Raw genomic sequence first — 18,395 nt, 5'->3', positions numbered from 1 at the left:
CACCCCAGGGAGGGCAGAGACGGGGCAGAGGGGCAGCTCTCACAGCCACATCTGGCATCCCCAGCACCCCCCAAAGCCTGAATGAACACGGCCTGCAAGCCCCCAACTCTGTCCCTGGACGTCCCTGGCACTCCTGCTTGGGATGGCTGCTGCTGAGGGGGTGGGGAGAAAATGGTTTGCAGAGAAAGGTTTGTTTTATTGCAATTATTTAGAGAGCACGTCCTGAGGGGGGTGGGGGCAGGGCTCTGGTATTAAGTGGAAACATGTGTGGAGCTAGAGCTCTTTCTGGAAAAAAAGCAAAAACACAAATTCCTTTAAGTCAGCAGGCCCAGGCAGAGCAGCAAGGGCCGGGCCCCGCGGGTCACCACTGCCTCTCCCTCTCTCTCCCCCTCCCCCTCCCCCTCTCCCCTCTCCCCCTCCCCCTCTCCCCCTCCCCCTCTCCCCCTCCCCCTCTCCCCCTCCCCCTCTCCCTCTCCCCCTCTCCCTCTCCCCCTCTCCCCCTCCCCTCTCTCTCCCCCTCCCCCTCCCCCTCTCCCCTCTCCCCGCTCTCCCTCTCTCTTCCTCTCCCCACATCCCCTCACTGTCTCTCTGGGTATCTCACATCTCAGGGGCTCTCTCTCCCCATCTTGCTGCCACACTCCCCTAGCACCCAGCGGGTGGGGGGCAGGACAGGGTCTCACTGGGGCACAGGTTGGTTCTTGGGTGGTGGTGGGACCACCACGCCTTGGGGGGTAAGGATGCCCCCTCCAGTCCACTGAGGGGAGCTCTGGGCGGGCCCGAGGGGCAAGGCCCAAGGTCCGTGCAGGAGGAGCCCGGCAGGAAACAGGGAGGGCTCAGAAGTTGCTGAAGATCTCACGCTTCCGGTTCCAGTCCATCTGCGGCGCCCGCTTGTTGACCCTGGTGGCTCTCACCTTCTCCTTGGCCTCGGCTGCAGTGGGGCTCAGGTGGAGGCCGCTCTCCTGAAAAGGGTCGCGCTTCCAGGTGCTGCCATCCTAGGGGCAGACACGGTGGGTGGGTGGCCAGAGTGAGCCCTGGACCCCGGCCCCCAGACAGGTTGCTTTTCCCAGGGAGTTCACACCAGAGGCCACCTGGCGGCAGGCCCAGGAGGGCTTCCTAGAGGCGGTGGCCTCACAGCTCAGGCTGACAGCTCCACAGATGCCCGCCCCCAAGGCCTCAGGCCCCCCAGTGTGTGAACAGCAGTAGAGGTGGATAGGCACCCGCTACCTCAGTGTCCTTGTCTAAGCCAGGCAGGTCACTTCGGGACGAGCACACGGAACCACCATTGAGCTGGGAAACCAAGGGTAAGGCTTGGCTTTAGGAGCCCCACCCAGGAGCCGCTGTGCACACACAGGCTTACACGCACACATGCAGACACGCGTGCACACGCCAGAGCTGCATTTATTCCTCCATTTGGCAGTGGCCACTGAGCCTCTACTACACCCTGGAGGTGCCCGAGTGCCCTATGGCGCTGGGGTGTGGCTGACCCAAGACGGATCCAAGGGGCATCAAAGCTGGGAGTGACAGGGCCAGGCTAGGTCTCACAACCATGCTACACAAGGACAGAAATCTCGGGAGGGGCTCTGCCAGGTCTGGGGACCCCCAGAGGTGCCCCTGTGGACAGGCTCACCCTGTCCACTCCCACCCTCTCACCTGGGCCGAGCTGGTCCCGTTGGTGACTGGTGATGGCAATGGACCTGTGGGGACAGTGTGTCACTGGCCACTCAGCCCCCAATGCTTTACCCCAGCACTGGGCCCCAGGGCAGCCGCCCACCTTCCACATGCTCCTCGGTGGGTGTGACCCGCAGCCGCTTGAAGTGCTCATCTGTTTCGGGGTCCACCACAAGCAGCCGGGCCTCGTCCTCCCGTGCCTTGATGCTGGCAACCACCTCCGCGTGGCGCAGCCCCTCCACATTCTGCCCGTTCACCTGCCGCCGCCAGCACGGGGTCAGTGCTGCCTGAGGGCAGGTCCCCACCAGCCCCCCAAGCCACTTGGCCAGGTGTGGCATCAAATATTCATCAACGCTGTCACCAGCCACGGCAGCAAGAGGAGCACCAGCTCAGGTTCCCAGCATCTCCCTCCTCCCAGTGAGGACCCGGGGCCCAGACAGACACAGACAGACAGACACACACACACACGGAAGGGCACGGGCGTAGACAAACATACGGGCAGGCACGGACACACACAAAGGGGACATGGGCCAGTCACAAACAGAAAGGACACAGGCGCAGACATACACACACAGGGCAGGTACCTCTATGAGTCGGTCCTGGGCACGGAGGCCAGAGTGGGCAGCAGGTGAGCCCGGGTCCACGGAGCGGATATACTGTCCGGGCCGGGACTTGTCACTGTGCAGGTTAAACCCGTAGCCCTGGGGGCCTTTTTGCAGGTGGCAGAGCCTCGGGCGCAGCTCCCTCAGGGGCCCGTTGACATCCTGCAGGCACAGGGATGCAGGGTGAGGCTCCAGCTCTGACCTCCCACCCTAGAGGCGCTGACCCCACCCCTGAGGCCTCCAGTCCTGTCCCCAGTGTGCAAAGGCAGGAGTGGAGGTGGTGGGAGGGAGCCCCAGCCCCACACTCGGCATCATGCCCCCACCTGACAGCATCCCCAAGTCTCAGAGACCAACACGGGGTGGGGTGGGGTTGGGGGGGTGATGCTTAGGCTGCCTGTTATCATCCAGCTTCCGGATCCTGAACAAAGCCTTAGTCTCCAAACCCACAAAGGACCTGTGATGGGGTCAGGGGCCTTACAGGGGTGTTGGGAGAATCAACGGGCTCAAGGCTAGGGCTGAGCACAGACCAGGGGCCTAAAAGAGACAAGTGCGATGAGCTGCCACTCGTCACAGTGTCCAGGAAGGCTGTGGGCCCCGCCTGTCCTCTACCCACCCCCCATCCGGAGTGTGGGGCTGGCAGGGTAGGGCTCTAGGACCGGCTGTTTTGTTTATGCTCCCAAAGGTCTCCCTAGGGCTGATGGCAGTGCGGCTGTGTTTGCTTTCACATTCCAGAGCAAGCTGGAGCCGCCCCCACCCCCACAGGGCCCAGAGACTTGGGACGCACGGGCTGGAGCCTGGGCAGGAGCCCCAGTGAGGGAGCAGAGTGAGGGGCCGAGGATGGGGCCTGCCTCCCACCTTCCCTGCCCTCCACAGAAGGCTCACGTTGCCCTGAGGGTCCCCCCACCAACACCCCAGGGCTCTGCCTCCGTTTTACCTCTGGCATCCTGCAGTAGGTTCTGGGCTGGGGGTGCGGGAGGGCCGTGCAGGCAGAAGCCAGACCCCAGGGCCCCCACCCAGCCGGGGCCTGAGGTAGTGACCACAGCGCTGAGTGGCCAGCGGCCACTGGTGCTCAATTGAACATGGCGGTGGCCGGAGGGAGCGGGCGGCCAGCAGCTCAGGTTTCCTGGGCGCTTGGGGCTCAAGTGCGCGTGCAGATGAGACTATGCAGGGTGGGGGTGCTCACCAGGGCCTTTTCCTGTCCCTCTACCTCCCTGTGTGTGGCCAGTGACCCTGGGCCAGGCTGGGGGCTGTACTGAGGGAGGGCCAGCCTCCAGGCCTTCGAGCTCACCCCTAAACCCCAAATCTGACTGTGGCTGCCCAGCTGTGGGACCAAGCGTGTCTCTCCTCACAGGGTGGTGCCTTACCTCAGTCTCTAGGCCCTCCCACCCCTGGGGAACACCTTCTTCCGGTCCAGCCTGTGCCCCTTCTCCATGACCCCTTCCCTGACCCCCAAAGCCTGCCCCCTTGGAACCCCCCCTGCAGGCCACCATCTGCCCCATAACCCCAGGAATTCCAGGGACTGGGCTGCTGCTCCTCAGTCTCCCAGGGGCTCGGCCAGGCATCCTGGGCTGAACTTGGGGCTGTGTGACCCCCGGGTGCTCCAGGAGCTCACTTACAGACTCAGCCCCTCTCCAGACACACCTGGAAGTACAGGTGTGCAGCTCTGAGGCGCCTCTCAGGTTCAGGCTGTCAGAGCACAGGTCCCAAGGCTGGCCGGGGCCATGCGTGGCCGTGGAAGTGTGACATGAGCACACCTGGTGGTGGAAGTGGGCCCAGGTGGCAGCGTGGCATCACATGGTCAGAGACCAGACATCCAAACGTACGCTCGCAAACAGGCTTCATGGACCCGTGCGGTGACCCATCGTGTGAAAGGACAGCCCTCGGCACCGGGCCCTCGGCACCGGGCCCTGTGGCCTCTTCCCACGCCCTCCACAATGGTTCCAGGGAGTGGTCTCTCAAGGCCCCCAAACGGGAAGCAGGACTGGCGGGGGGGACAGCTGGGGCCATGAAGCCAGGCTGAATGCAGTCACTTCTGGTTCGAGACCATACTGGCCATCTCCCTGCCTCAACCCAGCACGGCCGCCTCTCATCACACAGCCAAGAGGTTTCTCCTAACATCTGGCCGAAGTCCCTCTCCTTACGATCAGGGTCCAAGGAGCGCCAAACTTGGCACTAGACCCCTCAGGTTGAGGGGCTGCAAAGGGGGACGGTGGGGAGACAAGGCTGGCAGTGTGGCGACCCAGGGGGAAGGCCCGCGGGGAGGCCCAGCACCATAGTAGGTCAGGAGGGGGTGCAGGCTGGGCCCGGCGCATTGCTCACATTCCTCGCTCCTGCCCTGGCTCAGAGCACTTCCTGTTGCCTCCCAGCTAGGCCCTCAGGCTTCCACAGGCTTCCAAGCCCCGATTCCCTACCAGGCAGCCACAGAGCTGGACAAGCCCTAGTCTCCCGGCCATGCCTGTAACCAGACAAAGAAGCTGGCATGGAGGTACCCCTGGAGCCAGGCTGTACCACCCCCCAGATGGTGACTCACCAGCCCTAGCAGAAAAAGGCCCCCATTGTTGCTCAGGGTCCAGCCTGCTCACACCAGGGTCACCAGGGTCCCCAGCGTCCCCTCTCCCAATCCTGGGGGACAGAGACTAAGCTGGCTGCCGGTGTCCTCACTGCCCACCCTGCCCCCACCCCACCTGACCTGCACAAGCCTCCGGGATGGGCTCCGTGGAAGGGCTCCTGGGGCCGGGGAGGGTGGTGTGGCACTCCCAGAGCGGGCCATAGGAGGCGGGACAGAAGCGGCAAGCGGCGAGCGTCCAGCTGGAGTGGCCTGAGCTCTCCAGCCAGCCCAGGCTGCCACCCCATTTATCCACCTCCCACTGTGGCCCAGGCTCCCCAGGGACGGGTGGGGACATAGGGCTGAGTCATTTTGAGGAGCAGGGTGGTGGCTGAGCCCCCCTCCCCTTCTCAGGCTCCAGCCCTGTGTCCCCCACCGGCCAGGTTTCCGTCCCAAGAAAGGAAGGAAGGAAACTGCTGGGAGGCCCTGCCCTGCTCCCAGGACCCAGGGCTGGGGAGACAAGGAGGCAAAGGAGGGGACCCTGACCTCAGAACATAAGACAGTCCGCTGCAGCTCACGGGGGGATGGGGAGCAGGAACCAGGGAGCCCCAAAAGCCCTCTTGTAGGCACCATGTCCTGTACCAGGCGATCACCCTCTGCAGGACTCTGTCACCTCACTCACTCTCAGCCCCCAAAGGCCTCCAGAACTGGAGGTGGAGGCATGGGCTGGCTGTGAGGGGGAGGAGGGCCCGGGGTCTATCACACCCCTGCAGCCCTGGCACCGCTGGCTGCCCCGTCGCTGTTCGGGGCGGTCCCCCATCATCACTGTCACGATCAGCTGCACTGCAGCTGCACCACCCCAGCCCAGTCTGAACGGGGCTGAGTCACCACTGACAGCCCTGACAGCCCCCGGAAGGGAGGGGCCAGCCACATCAGTGTCCTCCCCTGCCCACCCCCTCCTCCCTGCCCAGGACAGGAGGACACTGAGGCTGAGAGAGCCAGAAGGGCCCTTGGGGCCTGGACTCCCACCTCAGCCCTTCTCCCCCCAGGGCATGGAGGGTGGGCCCCTTCATCCCCCACCGTGAAGCAAACAACACACATCTGTCCCCAGTTCTCCTGACCCACTGCTGTTGAGGCCCTATCAGGGCATAGCCCTGTATATAAGCATCGTCCACCCAGGCTCCCTCACAGCCTGTGCTGGGCGGAAGCTAAGCCTGGTTTGTGGAGGTCAGCGGAGGTCCAGCTCTTCCTTCCCATGCTCTGAGCTCAGCCGATTAAATACCGGGTCTCTGGCTGGGAGGGAAAAGAGAGACCATGCCCTCAGGGACTCCCCTGACCTTATGGGGTCCCTGTCCCCCTGCCAGCCCCAACCACAGAGGGACCTGCCAGACGGGCCCCACTCTTTTCCTCTAAAATTACACCAGTGGCAGGCTTCCCTGGTGGCACAGTGGTTAAGAATCCACCTGCCAATGCAGGGGACACAGGTTCGAGCCCTGGTCTGGGAAGATCCCACATGCCGCGGAGCAACTAAGCCCGTGCGTCACAACTACTGAGCCTGCGCTCTAAAGCCAGAGAGCCACAACTACTGAGCCCGTGCACCACAACTACTGAGCCTGCACTCTAGAGCCCGCGAGCCACAACTACTGAAGCCCGCGCACCTAGAGCCCGTGCTCCGCAACAAGAGAAGCCACCCCAATGAGAAGCCCACACACTGAAACAAAGAGCAGCCCCCACTCGCCGCAACTAGAGAAAGCCCACGCGCAGCAATGAAGACCCAACACAGCCAAAAATAAAATAAGTTGAATAAAAATAAATTAAAAAAAAATACACCAGCGGAAGACCCCTCCTAGGGCTTCCTGCAGCCCCCAGAGCCTGAAATAGTGGAGGGGGAAGGTCCCACCCAAGGACAAGGTGCCTCCCCACCCTCCAGATAAGGCCTGAGGGCAGAGTTTTCCACAGGAAGGTGAACTCAGCCATTTGTGTCTAAATCAATGAACAAACGCCTAGGGGGGGAGGGGCGCTTCCTCCTGGGGGTGAGATGCCCTGGGAAGGAGGGAGGCTCCAGCTCTCAGTTTGGGGGGGTGGTCAGCCAGCGCACCATCCCAGGGCTCCCCTGAAATCACAAATCTGATCCTAACACCCCCTACTCTGGCCTTCAGTGGCCCTGGGGCAAAGTCCAGACTCCAGGACTTGGCACTGTGGCCCTAACCACCACCCCCCAGCCTGCCCTAGAGCCACAAAGAACAAAAAAGGGGGGCAGGGGTTCATGCTAATGCCTGTGCCCAGGCTGCCTCCCCACCGGGAATGCCATCCCCTCCAGGAGAAACACGAGGCCCCACAGGATCCAGGTCACAGGCATGGCCAGCTCGCCTGGGAGACATCCAGGAAAGGGACAGGGCAGGTGTCAGGGTCCCCTGCACACCCAGAAATGTCAGATCTCACACCTCCACCAGCCCCAGGCCAGTGGTTCTCAAAGTGGGCTCTGGGGAGCCCCTCGGCTTGAATCTTCCTTTAAGGGATTTTTCTCTTTTAAAAAAAAAAAAAAGAAGAAGAAGGTAGTAGGGGCACAAAAGACAGAAGGTAGTAAGGGCACGGGGCTTCCAGGGGGGCGGGACAAGCAGGCTCTTCCTCCTGGCATCCAGGTGCTGCCCCAATAGGGCCACTGCCCAGCCCCTGCTACCTAGAAAGAGACAGAACTAGACTCCCCGCCACCACCACCTCCCCCTTCCCCAGCTCTTCCCCAGTTAGCTCCTCCTGTCTGGAGGGGGGAGCAAGGAGAAGAGGGAGGTGCCCCAACCCCTGCAAACCCCGGAGCTGAGGACCCAGCTTAGAGAGTCTCCTCAGCTGCCACTACGGAGGAGGGTCAGCCCCTCTGAGGCCTTCAGAGCACAAGCAGGCTCCTCAGACAGACGGACAGACAGACACCCAACACAGGCACAGAGCTGAGCACGCTCAGTCCCGGGACATCCCAGCAGCCCCTCCCCAGGTTCCTCAGTCCCTAGGCCAGGGAGGGGGTGGCTTGTCAGAGTGACCCCTCCTAGGACAAGTGGCTCTGAGGAGCGTCCTGGGGAAGAGGGCCAGAGACGGGGGCAGTGGACCAGGGCCAGGTTGCCCTGACACTACCTGGTTTAGAGCACAGGCTGAGGGCAGAAAGAGTGGCTCCACGTAGCCAAGAGGGTTTTCACCAGGGGCAGAGAAGGGGCCCAGAGGGGCAGCAGAGACGGAGACAGATACTTCTGGAGGTGACCAGAGACAGAGACTGCTGTCAGGGGGACAAGAGGTGGTTCTGGGAGAGCCCAGCGTGGTCCCTGTGGGCAGAGCCCACCATACCTTCTGGGCAACCTCAGAGCTGAGGCTGCCCCCTCGTGCCCAGTCCGGCTTTGGCTCCCAGGGGTCGTGGGCAGGCGGCAGCCCTCGCTGGGCCATCTCCTCGGTGCAGGTCAGTTGCCGCCGGCGGAGCTCTTCGTCCGTCTCCCTGTCCACCACCAGCAGCCGAGTCTGCCCCTCCACGGCCTTGATCCTCTGCACCACCTGGGACAGGTGGGTGGTGGGAGGTCACGGCCAGCACTCCAGGCAGCACATGGGCAGCGGCACCACCCCGGGCTGGCCCAGGGCTGTGGGCAGGCTGCGAGCCTACCAGGGGCAGGGGTGGGCGGCTGGATCGAGAGGCCCGCTGGCTCCGCCTCCCACCCCCACTCCAGCAGCTCCCTCCCTCTTCTCCTGGGGCTCCGGACACGAGGGCCCAGGCTGCAAGGGCTGCGGGGGCCTCGCAGGGCCTCGCCTCGGCCCAAGAAGTGACAAAGACGGTGCTCGGCCGAGCTTCGGGTTTTCAGTATGCGTGTGTGCATGTGTGCGGCCTGCACCCCGCAGCCTTCTGTTTCAGGGTGTCTCTAGGTCTGGGTTTGAAGGAGAGAACTGTCTCCCTGGGTCACAGTCTCAGTGTGTTTGTGCCTTTTTCTGTCTTTTCCAGTGGTGGAACATGGTGGTCTAAACCCCTACCGCTAGGCCTTCCATTCTCTTCCAGATCATGACAATGGACCTATTCCTACTGGACCTGCGGAGAGAACACCTGGGTTCCTGTGGCAAGGCATCTCCTCAGGTACCTACCCACAACCCGGAAAGCAGGATTCAGACACAGCAGGGAGAGGTGGGGAGGGGCAGGTCCACCTGTGGGACAGGTGTGGTTACACAGGTGTCTGTGAAGTATCTAGAGCATGTGCATGGTGACGGAGCACACATGCTAGTGTGTGCCCGCAGGAGGGGCAGTGCCCACTGGGCATTGGGGAAGGAAGGGCAACACCCCACACCTACCCCAAGGCCTGGGAAAGGACAGACAGGGCCCCCACCAGCTGCTCAGTAGATGTTGTCAAAAGATAGGAGGGTCTGAACCAGGCCCATCTTTGCCCCAGCCCTCCTCTGTACCTGTCTTTCCCCATGAGCCACAGAGTCACAGGAGGACCCCAGGACCCTCATGCTTCCTGACTGTGGGACCCAGACGAGTCACCCAGTATCCCCAAGCATCAGTTTCCTCATCTGTAAAATGGGAGCCGTAACTGTACCTTCTCCCTCCCAAGACAGTGGGAAGGTCTCAAGTGGTCCTGTGTGAAGTTCTTAGAGACCAGCGCCCCGGGAGGCCTGGGATAAGCATTGCTCTTGGGGCAAGGGTGGCAGCAACTGTTAAACAGAGGCCAGGAGCCAGCTCTACCAGGCCCTCCCTATGGCCTGTCAATCCAAGCTCTCTGGCCTTGACCCCCATCCTCCAGCAAACAGCCTATCCAGCTGACACTCTGGGTAAAAGACAGAAGGACTGCAGACAGATGGACAGACAAAATCTCCAAGGGTAGAAGTGAGAGTTCAGCTCCCAGCCCAGCCAATTTACTAATCTCTAGGCCCAGGCCTGGCCACAGAGACAGGTGCTGGGTGGACACAGAGGAGCCTGAGTAGAAGGGGTGGAGGAAGACTGGACCCAAGCCAGGTGAGTCCCTGGTCAGTGGGAGATGGACACCCCCAAGGGGTCAGAACCTGCAGAGAACCTCCCTCTGGCCTTTATCTTCAGCTGCGAGGGGCAGGGGGCTGTGACCAGTGACCCCTGCCAGGCCATCCAGCAGCCTCTTTGGAGAAGAATGTGCTGCCACAGCGGTGACTCCCACCAGGACCCAGACACCATCAGCCAGGACACACACTAGTACACTGGCTGCAGACACACTGACGACTACACATAGCCAGGTGGGCAGACACACAGGCCGGGACACATATATACACAGCCACACACAGGAGGGTACCCCCACACACACACACACACATCCCCCAGTTCACACACGTCCAGGCATGCAGATCTGTACGCACACACACATATCTAGGGGTGCAGACCTGTATACTCATGTGCATACAGTCCAGCACACACACTCATTCAACTGATGCAGGCACACACAGGTAGGTGTGCCCTCCCTGTGACATCCCCCACAGGTACACAAACGAGGAACCCCAAGAGGGACCTGTACATTCACAGACATACCCAGTTGTGTACACACGCACATGTGTACACGCTGATAGAAAAGCACCCCGATCCCCAGGCACAGGGAGACCCCCAGGGGCCAACTCCTCCACACATCGCGCTGAGGCCGGAACAAGACTTAAGAGCGAGGGCTGAGACAGGGAGGAACCGCAATGCGGGCCCCTCCCTGCCAGGATTCCACCCCCCACCGCCTCGCTCCGTGCAGGACCGACCCGCGCTGGAGGAGGCTAGGAAGGAGTCCGGTTGCCTCTGCCTCAGCGGCCACGTCCCCCACCTCTCCACGGGAGCCCACCGCAGGCCCTTGTGCGATCCCCTCCTGGCCCGGAGAAGGGAGCTGAGGCCTGGGCGCAGGCAGCCCCGAGCTCGGTGGTTATTGGCGCCCTCCGCGCGCGCGGGGCAGGGACGCGCTCCGGGGATGGGGGCGATGGGGGGTGGCGGAGCGGTGGGCCGGGGATGGAGCGCAGGCACCCACCTGGTGGTGCGTCTCACCCTCCACGTTGACGCCGTTGACCTCGACCAGCCGGTCTCCAGCGCGCAGCGCGGCCGCCTCCGCCGGGGAACCGGGCTCCACGCGCCGAATGAACTGCCCGCGGCGGCCCTTCTCGCCGTGCAGGTGGAAGCCGTAGCCGTGCTCGCCGCGCACCAGGCGGCACAGACGCGGCCGCAGAGGCTCCGGTGCGGCCATGGTGCCGGCTGCCCACCGGCCGGCCAAGGGCTGGCCACGGCGCTCACGCCCGCCGCCAGCAGGCAGGGGCGCGGGGGCCGGCTCGCCGGGGGTGGGCGCGGAAGCGGCGGCGGCGCTGGGGACCCGGTGGTGGCCTCGGCGGCTCCCGCTTGGCTCCCGTCGCCTCCGGCTCCGGCTCGGGCTCTGGCTGCGGCACCGCCCCCGCGCCCGCCCCTTCCCCGCCCCCTCCGCCCGCCGCCCCCGCCCCGGGTCCAAGCCACCCTGGTCATTTCCCTTGCCTCCGCGCTCCGCCAGCCCAGGGAGGCCCTGGGGGAGGCGTCAGGGGACCCCCGAATCACCAGGACCCCTCTTTCTCGCCCCCATTCTGGGCAGCCTTCTTGGCGCCAGCACCTTTGCCTCCTATGCCAGTAACATTTATTGAGCACCTACTGTATGAGCAGCAGGGGTATCAAGGCAGGCCCCTGAGGCGGGAAGGGGGTGGAGGAAGGATCCTTAGACTGAGGAACCCCTATACAGGGGCCCGAGGGTAAGAACAAGGGCCACGGCTCTGCCCACCCTCCTCGGGAACCCCCCTCCCCCTGCCCTCTCTCCCCTCCCATGCCCCGTTCCTGTATCAGAATCCCTCCGGCAACCCAGAGCTTCCCTGACCCAGCACAGAGTCCCAGGATGGTCCAGGAGGCAAAAAGAGGGGTTTGAAAATGACAAGGCAGCAGCCCCTTCCTATATCCTGTAGGTCAGTGACTGAGTGACTTCCTGGCCCAGCCCAGGAGTGATTGTGCCTATCTGTGCTACCTTTGACCATTAAGCATTCCCTACCACCATCCCCTCCCTTTGCCAGGGCCCCTCACTCCTGTCTCTGCCCATCCCAGGCCTGGTGGGTGACTGCAAAGGTTGAGGGAATGACATGCACTTGTCTGGCTGGAAGGAAGGGGTCTTTGCTACCCTCCTCCTGACCTAGAATGAAATGTGCTGACGGCTTGGGCCTCTGAGCACTAGCCAGTCAGCATTCACGGGAGCTGCTCCCTTGAGCAGGCCCCTTCTGCTCCCCAGCTCTTCCTCCCCTCCCCTCCCTCCACCTCCACCAGCATGAATGCCCCCTTCTCCCAACCGATGGACAGTCATTTATTCTTTGTGTACCTCTCTGAGTACATTTTACCTGGGACAAACCTAGGGGTCTCAGGCCATTTTACAGATCAGGAAACAGGTCTGGAGAGGGAAGAGACCCATGCAAGGTTCCCCAGTTCCCCTTGGGTCCAGGACGGTGAGATCCCAAGTCCACCCTCTTCAGCTTTCTCAGTCACACATACAGGAAGACAGCTGAGCTGCAGGCTCACCCTCAACCTGCCCCTCCCCAGCCCTGCTCAGCACCCTGCACATACCTGGCCCCCAGGGGTCAGGCACAGCCAGCCCAGACAGTTCCCCATGAGGGGAAAAGCAGGCTGTGCTCAGGCCCAGTCCTTGCTGCTCCTTCTTCCCTTGCCACTACCCGCAGCCTGGGCTCCTAGCCCCGGCCCAAGCACAGGGCCTGCCTCTAGACAGCCTCCTGGGCCACAGCCCCTTGGGTGTCCACACCCCAGCTGCTGCCCCTAAAAGCCACTTAGGCTGAAGTGGCAAGGCTGCTCCCCCATCCCCACCTCTGAGTTACTGGATGATGCTGCCATAGGCTCCTGCCTGGCTAGCCACCTCCATCTGTCTGTCTGTCTGTCTGTCTGTCTCTCCAGAGGCTACCTGTCTGACCTGTGACTGGCCTCCCTGAACCCAATCTGGTACTGCTGTCCCCGGAGGCAGTGAGGGTGGGTATGGACAGCGGGGTCCACCATATGCCACCCCAGGTGGGGTTTAGGGGTCACCCTATAGCAACCAGGACCACCCAGGACCTGCCATGCTATAGCTTTGAGGCCATACCAGAGATGAGGGAGGTGGCTGGAGGGGAGACCCCCAGACCAAGGGGAAGGGAAAGTAGGGACCCCTGATCCCTTGGGTCAGGAGGCTTGGAGACCTCTTCCCCTTCTGTAGAACAGACACTCCCAGATCAGCCTTCTGCAGCCCAGGACTCAGCCTGTGAGTGAAGATGGATGGGAACAGAACACCACTGGAGGGTGGGGTAACCAAGGGATGTGGTCACAGCCAGGGGCCAGGAACACTGCGCCCCAGAATAACAAAGGAGGCCCCAAAGCAAAAGAGAAGCCAAGGAGGTACCAAGAAAGGTTAGCAGAGTAACAAAGCCAACATCAGAGTAACAAAGGGGACAGGTAGCAAAGGAAGTGGGTAAAAGCGACAGAATAAAGGCAGCAGGGAACCACTCCGAAGGGAGAGCAGGAGTGAGTGAGAGGGAACAGGGTGAGTACGGAGCACCTGGGGTGACAGAGGTGAAGAAAGGTGACCCAGCAGCTCTCTGGCCAAACTCTCCCAGGCCTCTTCCTTCAGCCCCACTGTGCGGAGGTGCGAGAGGAGAGAGGCCAGGCAGCAAAGGGAAGGGAGAAGCCTGGGCAGTGGCCCGGAAGTGTGCACTGAAAGGTGTTTGGGCTGGAAGCTGTTTGGGTCACTGGGGATGGGCTGGGGGAGGTGAGCACGAGGCCAGCAGCAGGCAGGAAGGCGGGCAGGTTGCAGGTGAGCGGAGGTCTGTGTGACCCCCACCCCCTCACACTCCTGTGCTCACCCCACTCCTGCCATCCTGGTCCGCTGCGATGTGACAGAGGGAGAGGAAGTATGTCAGATCTTCCAGTCCTTCTCTCCCCTAGGTCCACTTGGTGTAGGACTGTCCTGTGCTCCTGTTTCGGGGGAGGGGGTTTCCTCTGACCTTTGAACCAACCTCCCTGCGGAGATGGGGCAGAGCCTGGGCCTGGGCAGAGACTCTTTTGTTGTGACCGTGGGCAGAGGCCTTGTCACTGTCAGAGGGAGGGCCGGAGCCCCCTCCCTAATAAGCATTAAGGGCCTCGCGCGATGACCAGGCGTCGCTTACGACCCTTTCCTTCAGACTTCGCCAGGCCTCTCTTCAGAGCCCCACATTGGAGCAGGCGGGACCAGCACAACGGGAAGAGAGATGAGAACAAGAGACCCAGAGATGAGAGGGAGAGAGAATTGGAGAGGCTTCGAGGATCGAAGAGTGCGGAAGCGCATAGGGCCCGCGGTCGAGGACTCCCAGGTGGACTGCCCCGCCCACCCTGGGATGGCCCCGCCTACCTCCTCCCATCGCCAGAGGAGCAGTGAGACTGTAGCCCGGGAGAGCAGCCGCGCAGCGCCTCCTGCCGGCGATGAGTGGGATTACATCGTCCGGGGAGCTGCCCAAGGTTCCACCTCTCTCTCTGGTCCAGCCCTGCCGAGTGGGGGATTGGAGTGACACCTGCGCCCTAGGGCTGCTTGCACTGCAGGAGCATAGGGGCACCATGGGGGTGGTAGCAGAGAAGCTGGGCCTCTGCTGAGCTCCTAACAGGCTCTGCTTTCTCGTCTTGAATCTGGCACCAACCTCTCTGGACTGGGGTATCTTCAGGCAACATGAAATCTAGCCCCTCACCGAGTGTTCCAGCACTTGTGACCAAACATTTGCAGGCCACTTGGTGCCAGGCCCTGGCGAGCACTGGGGAAACATCACTGAGACCCAGGGAAACAGATTTGTGTACCTTGGCAAGGGGAAGCCCAGGGCTGGGGCAGCCTCCAGGAGGGGCATTTAACCTGGCCTGGGGCCCTGGAGTCCTCAGGCAGGGTGAACCACAGGGCTGTTCTGGAATCTGCCTAGAGTTCCTGCAGGCTGTGTGGGGAAGGGGAGGGAGGAATGAGACTGTGGAACAGGGCCCGGCCTCAGAGCATGGATTTCATTGCATGGGTGGTGGGAGCCCTTGAGGTGTTGTACACTGGGGGTGACAAGGTCAGGACACCCATGTTTTGAAAGGCCAAGTTCAGTGAGGAGCAGGGGCAAGAGCACTGGCGGAGTTGGGGGAGAGGAGGTTGACCACAGTGGTCTGTGACTTCCCCCAGCACAGATCCTAGAAGAAAAAAATACTGAGTGGAATCAGAGTAAATAAATTCTGAAGTCCGTAAGAATTGGAAGGGTGGAGTAAAACAGAGTACCCATATTAGCAGACCATGTGGAAGAAAGGTGCACCCAGGAGATGAGAGGAAATTGCCAGTGGGAAGAGGCCTCCAGAGGGTGCTTCCAGAGGCCAAGGGGGTTAGTGTGGGAGCTGGCTCCATGTGGGCACCCCAAAGCCAAGAGCTAGACAGACATGAGGCCACCCCTCCCCTGTCCTTGCTGAGTGCCCCAAGGGCAGCCTTGCCACATGGCCAAGGGAGGACTCCAAGGGCAGACAGCATCAGGGCACAGTGACCAGGCACTTCGAGGTCCAGGACAGTTGTGGGAGTCTGAGACCACATTGAAGAGGGCTGAAGGGGGAGCAGAAGGGTGGAGTGAGGGGGGCACTGGAAGGGGACCCAGGTGGAGGGAGGTCCTTGCTATTCAAGATGGCAGAGCACATTTATATGGGGGGGACTGGAGACAATAACTGGAAATGCAGAAGGGGATAAGAGGTGGAGGGGTCCCTGAGGAGGCAAGGGGGTCTCAGGTGGAGGGACCCTTCCTCCCTAGGGAGAGATCATGGCCATGGCGATAAAGAAGGGGGCCAGGGGTTTCCCACTTTGTCTCTGGAAGCCCTTGGCTGAGGGGAGGGAGGGGTTCCAAGGAGATCCGGGTTTGAAATGAATGCTGGGAGATGGGGAAAAGGGTGGATGGGCTGCCAGGTCTTAAGGTCCCACCCCCTTGGGGAGGGCATTCTCCCCATGCTGGCCAGGGGGCATAGTGAGGGGGCCTCCTGGGAGGCTGGAGTGGGGGCTCCAGCTCAGCGCAGAGGGTGTGAGCTACTGCCCTCGTCCTCCTGCACACCTTGGTAAGTGGCAGCAGGACCCAGGGTCTGACGGCCCTCCCCCCACCGTGGGATACCCCTTCCCTGCTGGGGGACCCTGGGACCTGGTCTGATGACCTCACCCCCTAACAGGAGGGGCAGCACTGGCAGAGAAGGGAGAAGGGGACCCAGCCCCCAGCAGAGTCTGCCTCCGTCCCCCATTCTGCCCCGCAAGGGCATACAGATCTCGGCTGTTGGGGGGAGCTTGCCCGGGCCAGCTGGAGGGCTCCTGACATTTGCCAGGACGTGGGCGCGGCTGTTTGCACCCCGAAGCTAGATGACAAAGTACACATCGCCGAGGAAAAGCGTCAAACACCGGGGCGCGGCAACTAGGCAGGTTTTATTGACCAGACTGCCGGCCTGCTGGCAGAAGACATTCCGCCTGCGTCAGGCGTGGGGGCGCGGGCAGGGGCTGCGATCAGGACGGCTCTGGGGAGAGGCGGGGGCTGGCGAAGGCGGTTCCCTGAGCAGACCATGACTGAGCAGGAGACACTCCGAAGGCTCTGGAAAGAACAGAGAGGACCGTGGGAAGAGGGTTGTGAGACCTCCACTACCGCTCCCCCGACTCCCCAGGCTGGAAGGGTAGGGACTGCCCCAGGAAAGCCTTCCTCTACTGGGAGTCGGGGATGGAAAGGTTGTAGGGTGCCCTGTGCGCAGGCAGACGTGCGCTCCGGTCTCAGATCTCCCGAGACACCCTCGTCCACTGCTGTCCCCGTCCCCTTCCTCTCCCCGCGTACCTGGCCTGCTCTTCAGAGGTCCAGGAGTAGGATCCCAGCCGCAGCTCCGGTTGGGGCGCGGACTTCGGGGCGCGCGGGCTGCGAGGCGCACTCACCGGGAGCCCTGCGCGGGAGCTTCTGCGTCGCACCTCCCACAGTTTCTGAACTCCGGAGGGAAGCAACAGAGCATCGCGGGCGGCGGGCCCCTCAGAGACGGTGCTTCTGGCAGATGACCCCTGGGGGGACACGCCCAGGCCGAAGCCGTCCCAGGCAAGGGGCCTGGCAGCCGGGCGCAGTGCGCGGCGCCACACGTAGGGCGAGCGGCGCAGCCCCATTAGCAGGCCCGCGGCGCGGCCCACCGTGTGGTAGCGGGGACTCGCCACGTGCTTGTACCAGGCGGCGGCGGGCAGCGGCAGCAGCAGCAGTAGCAACAGCAATGCGATCAGCCAGCGGCTCGCAGTGGGCCCCCGCCCGGGGCTCCGCACCCCCGTGCCCCGCGCCAGGGTGCTCACGTTGACCGCCGCCCGGAGGGCGGACCAGAAACTGGTTCAGTCGGGTCTGGGCGCGCAGTGTCGGGAAGCTGGAGTGCGGGAGGCTACAGGCTAGGAGTTGGTGCGGGTGGGTCCAGCTATAACTGCTCGGTGGCCCCGCCCCTGCTCGCCCCCGCGGTACCTGAGGGGCTCCCCAAGGGTAGGGGGCGGGATGAAGTGAGAGGAGGAGCCCAGGCTGCGGGGCGGGGACGTGTGTTACTGAAGCACCCTGGCTGAGTGGGCCTCTAGGTAGAATTCATCTTGACGCTCTGCTGGGGGCTCCCCTGATCCCCTCTCTTAGCCCCCTCTGCCTCTTACCCCCAAAGAGAGGAACTTCCAGGCATAGGGATGGGGGGACAGGATGTTCCCTGAGCCAGAGCTCTTGCAGGTGGGGCACAAGCAGAGCAAAGACAGGGAGGCCGGCAGAGCCCTACTGGGGTAAAGCAGGAGAGCTGCTTGGTGGGGGCCCTCTGCACCACTCAAGACCCCTCTGTGTATGTTCCCCCTGGAGGGCTGTTCCCTGTCCTCGTCTAACACAGCTATCAAATCTGTTCCCACACCCATTCCTCTCCTCCCTAACCCCTAGCTTCTCCCCAACAACCCACTTCCCAGCTGCAGCTGGATGGATGCTTGCAACTGCAAGTTTGACCGCATCAAACCCTCTCTGAAACAGTGGTTAGGTTAGGCTCCCAGAATAAAGAGTCAGCCCCTCATACTGCCTGGGAAGGATAAGCTCTGCAGTCTTCCAGCCTCTTCTTTGGTTATGATCCCCCCCCAAAACCACTTTCTCTGGCCAGGGCAGTCTCAATTTATTTGCCATACCCAACAACCCATGAGTTTGCCCACCTCTGTGCTTCTGTGCCTGGGACATCCCATCCTTTTCAATCTGGCAAACTCTTACTCATCCTTCAGGATCCTTCTTAAAAAGCCCTTCTCTGAATAGTCTCCCAGAGTATCCCTCTGTGCCTGCCTGGGCTTAATAGCCCCCTTCCAGAGGGCAGGGCCTGACCCATTCTTGCCTAAGTCCTAAACCAGGGAGGATGCAGCCCTCAAAATAATCACACCTCACCCCACCCCCCAGCAACCACACCACTCACGGGGCACCTTCTAGATCCCAGACACCAGGGATCCTGAAATATCTTATTTTGATCTCCAAACAATGCCACAAGGTGGGACAATGATTGATTCCATCTACCAATGAAGAACCTAAGGCATGGGGAAAATTAACTTGTTCCAGGT

The 18,395-nt window shown here is 62.1% G+C and overlaps 2 protein-coding genes across 7 annotated transcripts; both read right to left on the bottom strand.

The window, feature by feature from the left end:
- Positions 1–557: 557 nt before the first annotated feature.
- Positions 558–11,015, bottom strand: NHERF2 (NHERF family PDZ scaffold protein 2; the record flags this gene model as incomplete). 6 transcript variants are annotated; one of them, XM_079718346.1, is made up of 7 exons in its annotated part: positions 558–992; positions 1,225–1,287; positions 1,651–1,694; positions 1,772–1,925; positions 2,253–2,432; positions 8,146–8,346; positions 10,803–11,015. In XM_079718346.1, the coding sequence occupies 7 exons, from the start codon at positions 11,013–11,015 to the stop codon at positions 834–836; spliced, it is 1,014 nt and encodes a 337-aa protein (XP_079574472.1). In that variant the 3' UTR covers positions 558–833. The 6 variants fall into 6 exon arrangements, with proteins under 6 accessions (XP_079574472.1, XP_079574474.1, XP_079574473.1 ...); XM_079718348.1 differs by having other exon boundaries at positions 558–959; XM_079718347.1 differs by lacking the exon at positions 1,225–1,287.
- Positions 11,016–16,261: 5,246 nt separating this feature from the next.
- Positions 16,262–17,202, bottom strand: NPW (neuropeptide W). The gene is made up of 2 exons (XM_079720241.1): positions 16,648–17,202; positions 16,262–16,413 (listed from the first exon to the last, which is right to left on the bottom strand). The coding sequence occupies exons 1-2, from the start codon at positions 16,959–16,961 to the stop codon at positions 16,329–16,331; spliced, it is 399 nt and encodes a 132-aa protein (XP_079576367.1). The 5' UTR covers positions 16,962–17,202; the 3' UTR covers positions 16,262–16,328.
- Between the last annotated feature and the right edge of the window lie 1,193 nt (positions 17,203–18,395).

Source organism: Hyperoodon ampullatus (assembly GCF_949752795.1).
Source record: "Hyperoodon ampullatus genome assembly, chromosome: 14".
Classification (NCBI taxonomy): Eukaryota; Metazoa; Chordata; class Mammalia; order Artiodactyla; family Ziphiidae; genus Hyperoodon; species Hyperoodon ampullatus.
This window is presented reverse-complemented; position numbering and strand designations above follow the sequence as displayed.

Bases quoted from the DNA above. Each gene is read 5' to 3' on its own strand.
- NPW (XM_079720241.1), bottom strand. From the start codon at position 16,961: ATGGGGCTGCGCCGCTCGCCCTACGTGTGGCGCCGCGCACTGCGCCCG. The intron at 16,414-16,647 runs GTACGCGGGGAG...TGTTCTTTCCAG, and splicing joins ACCTCTGAAGAGCAGGCCAG to AGCCTTCGGAGTGTCTCCTG.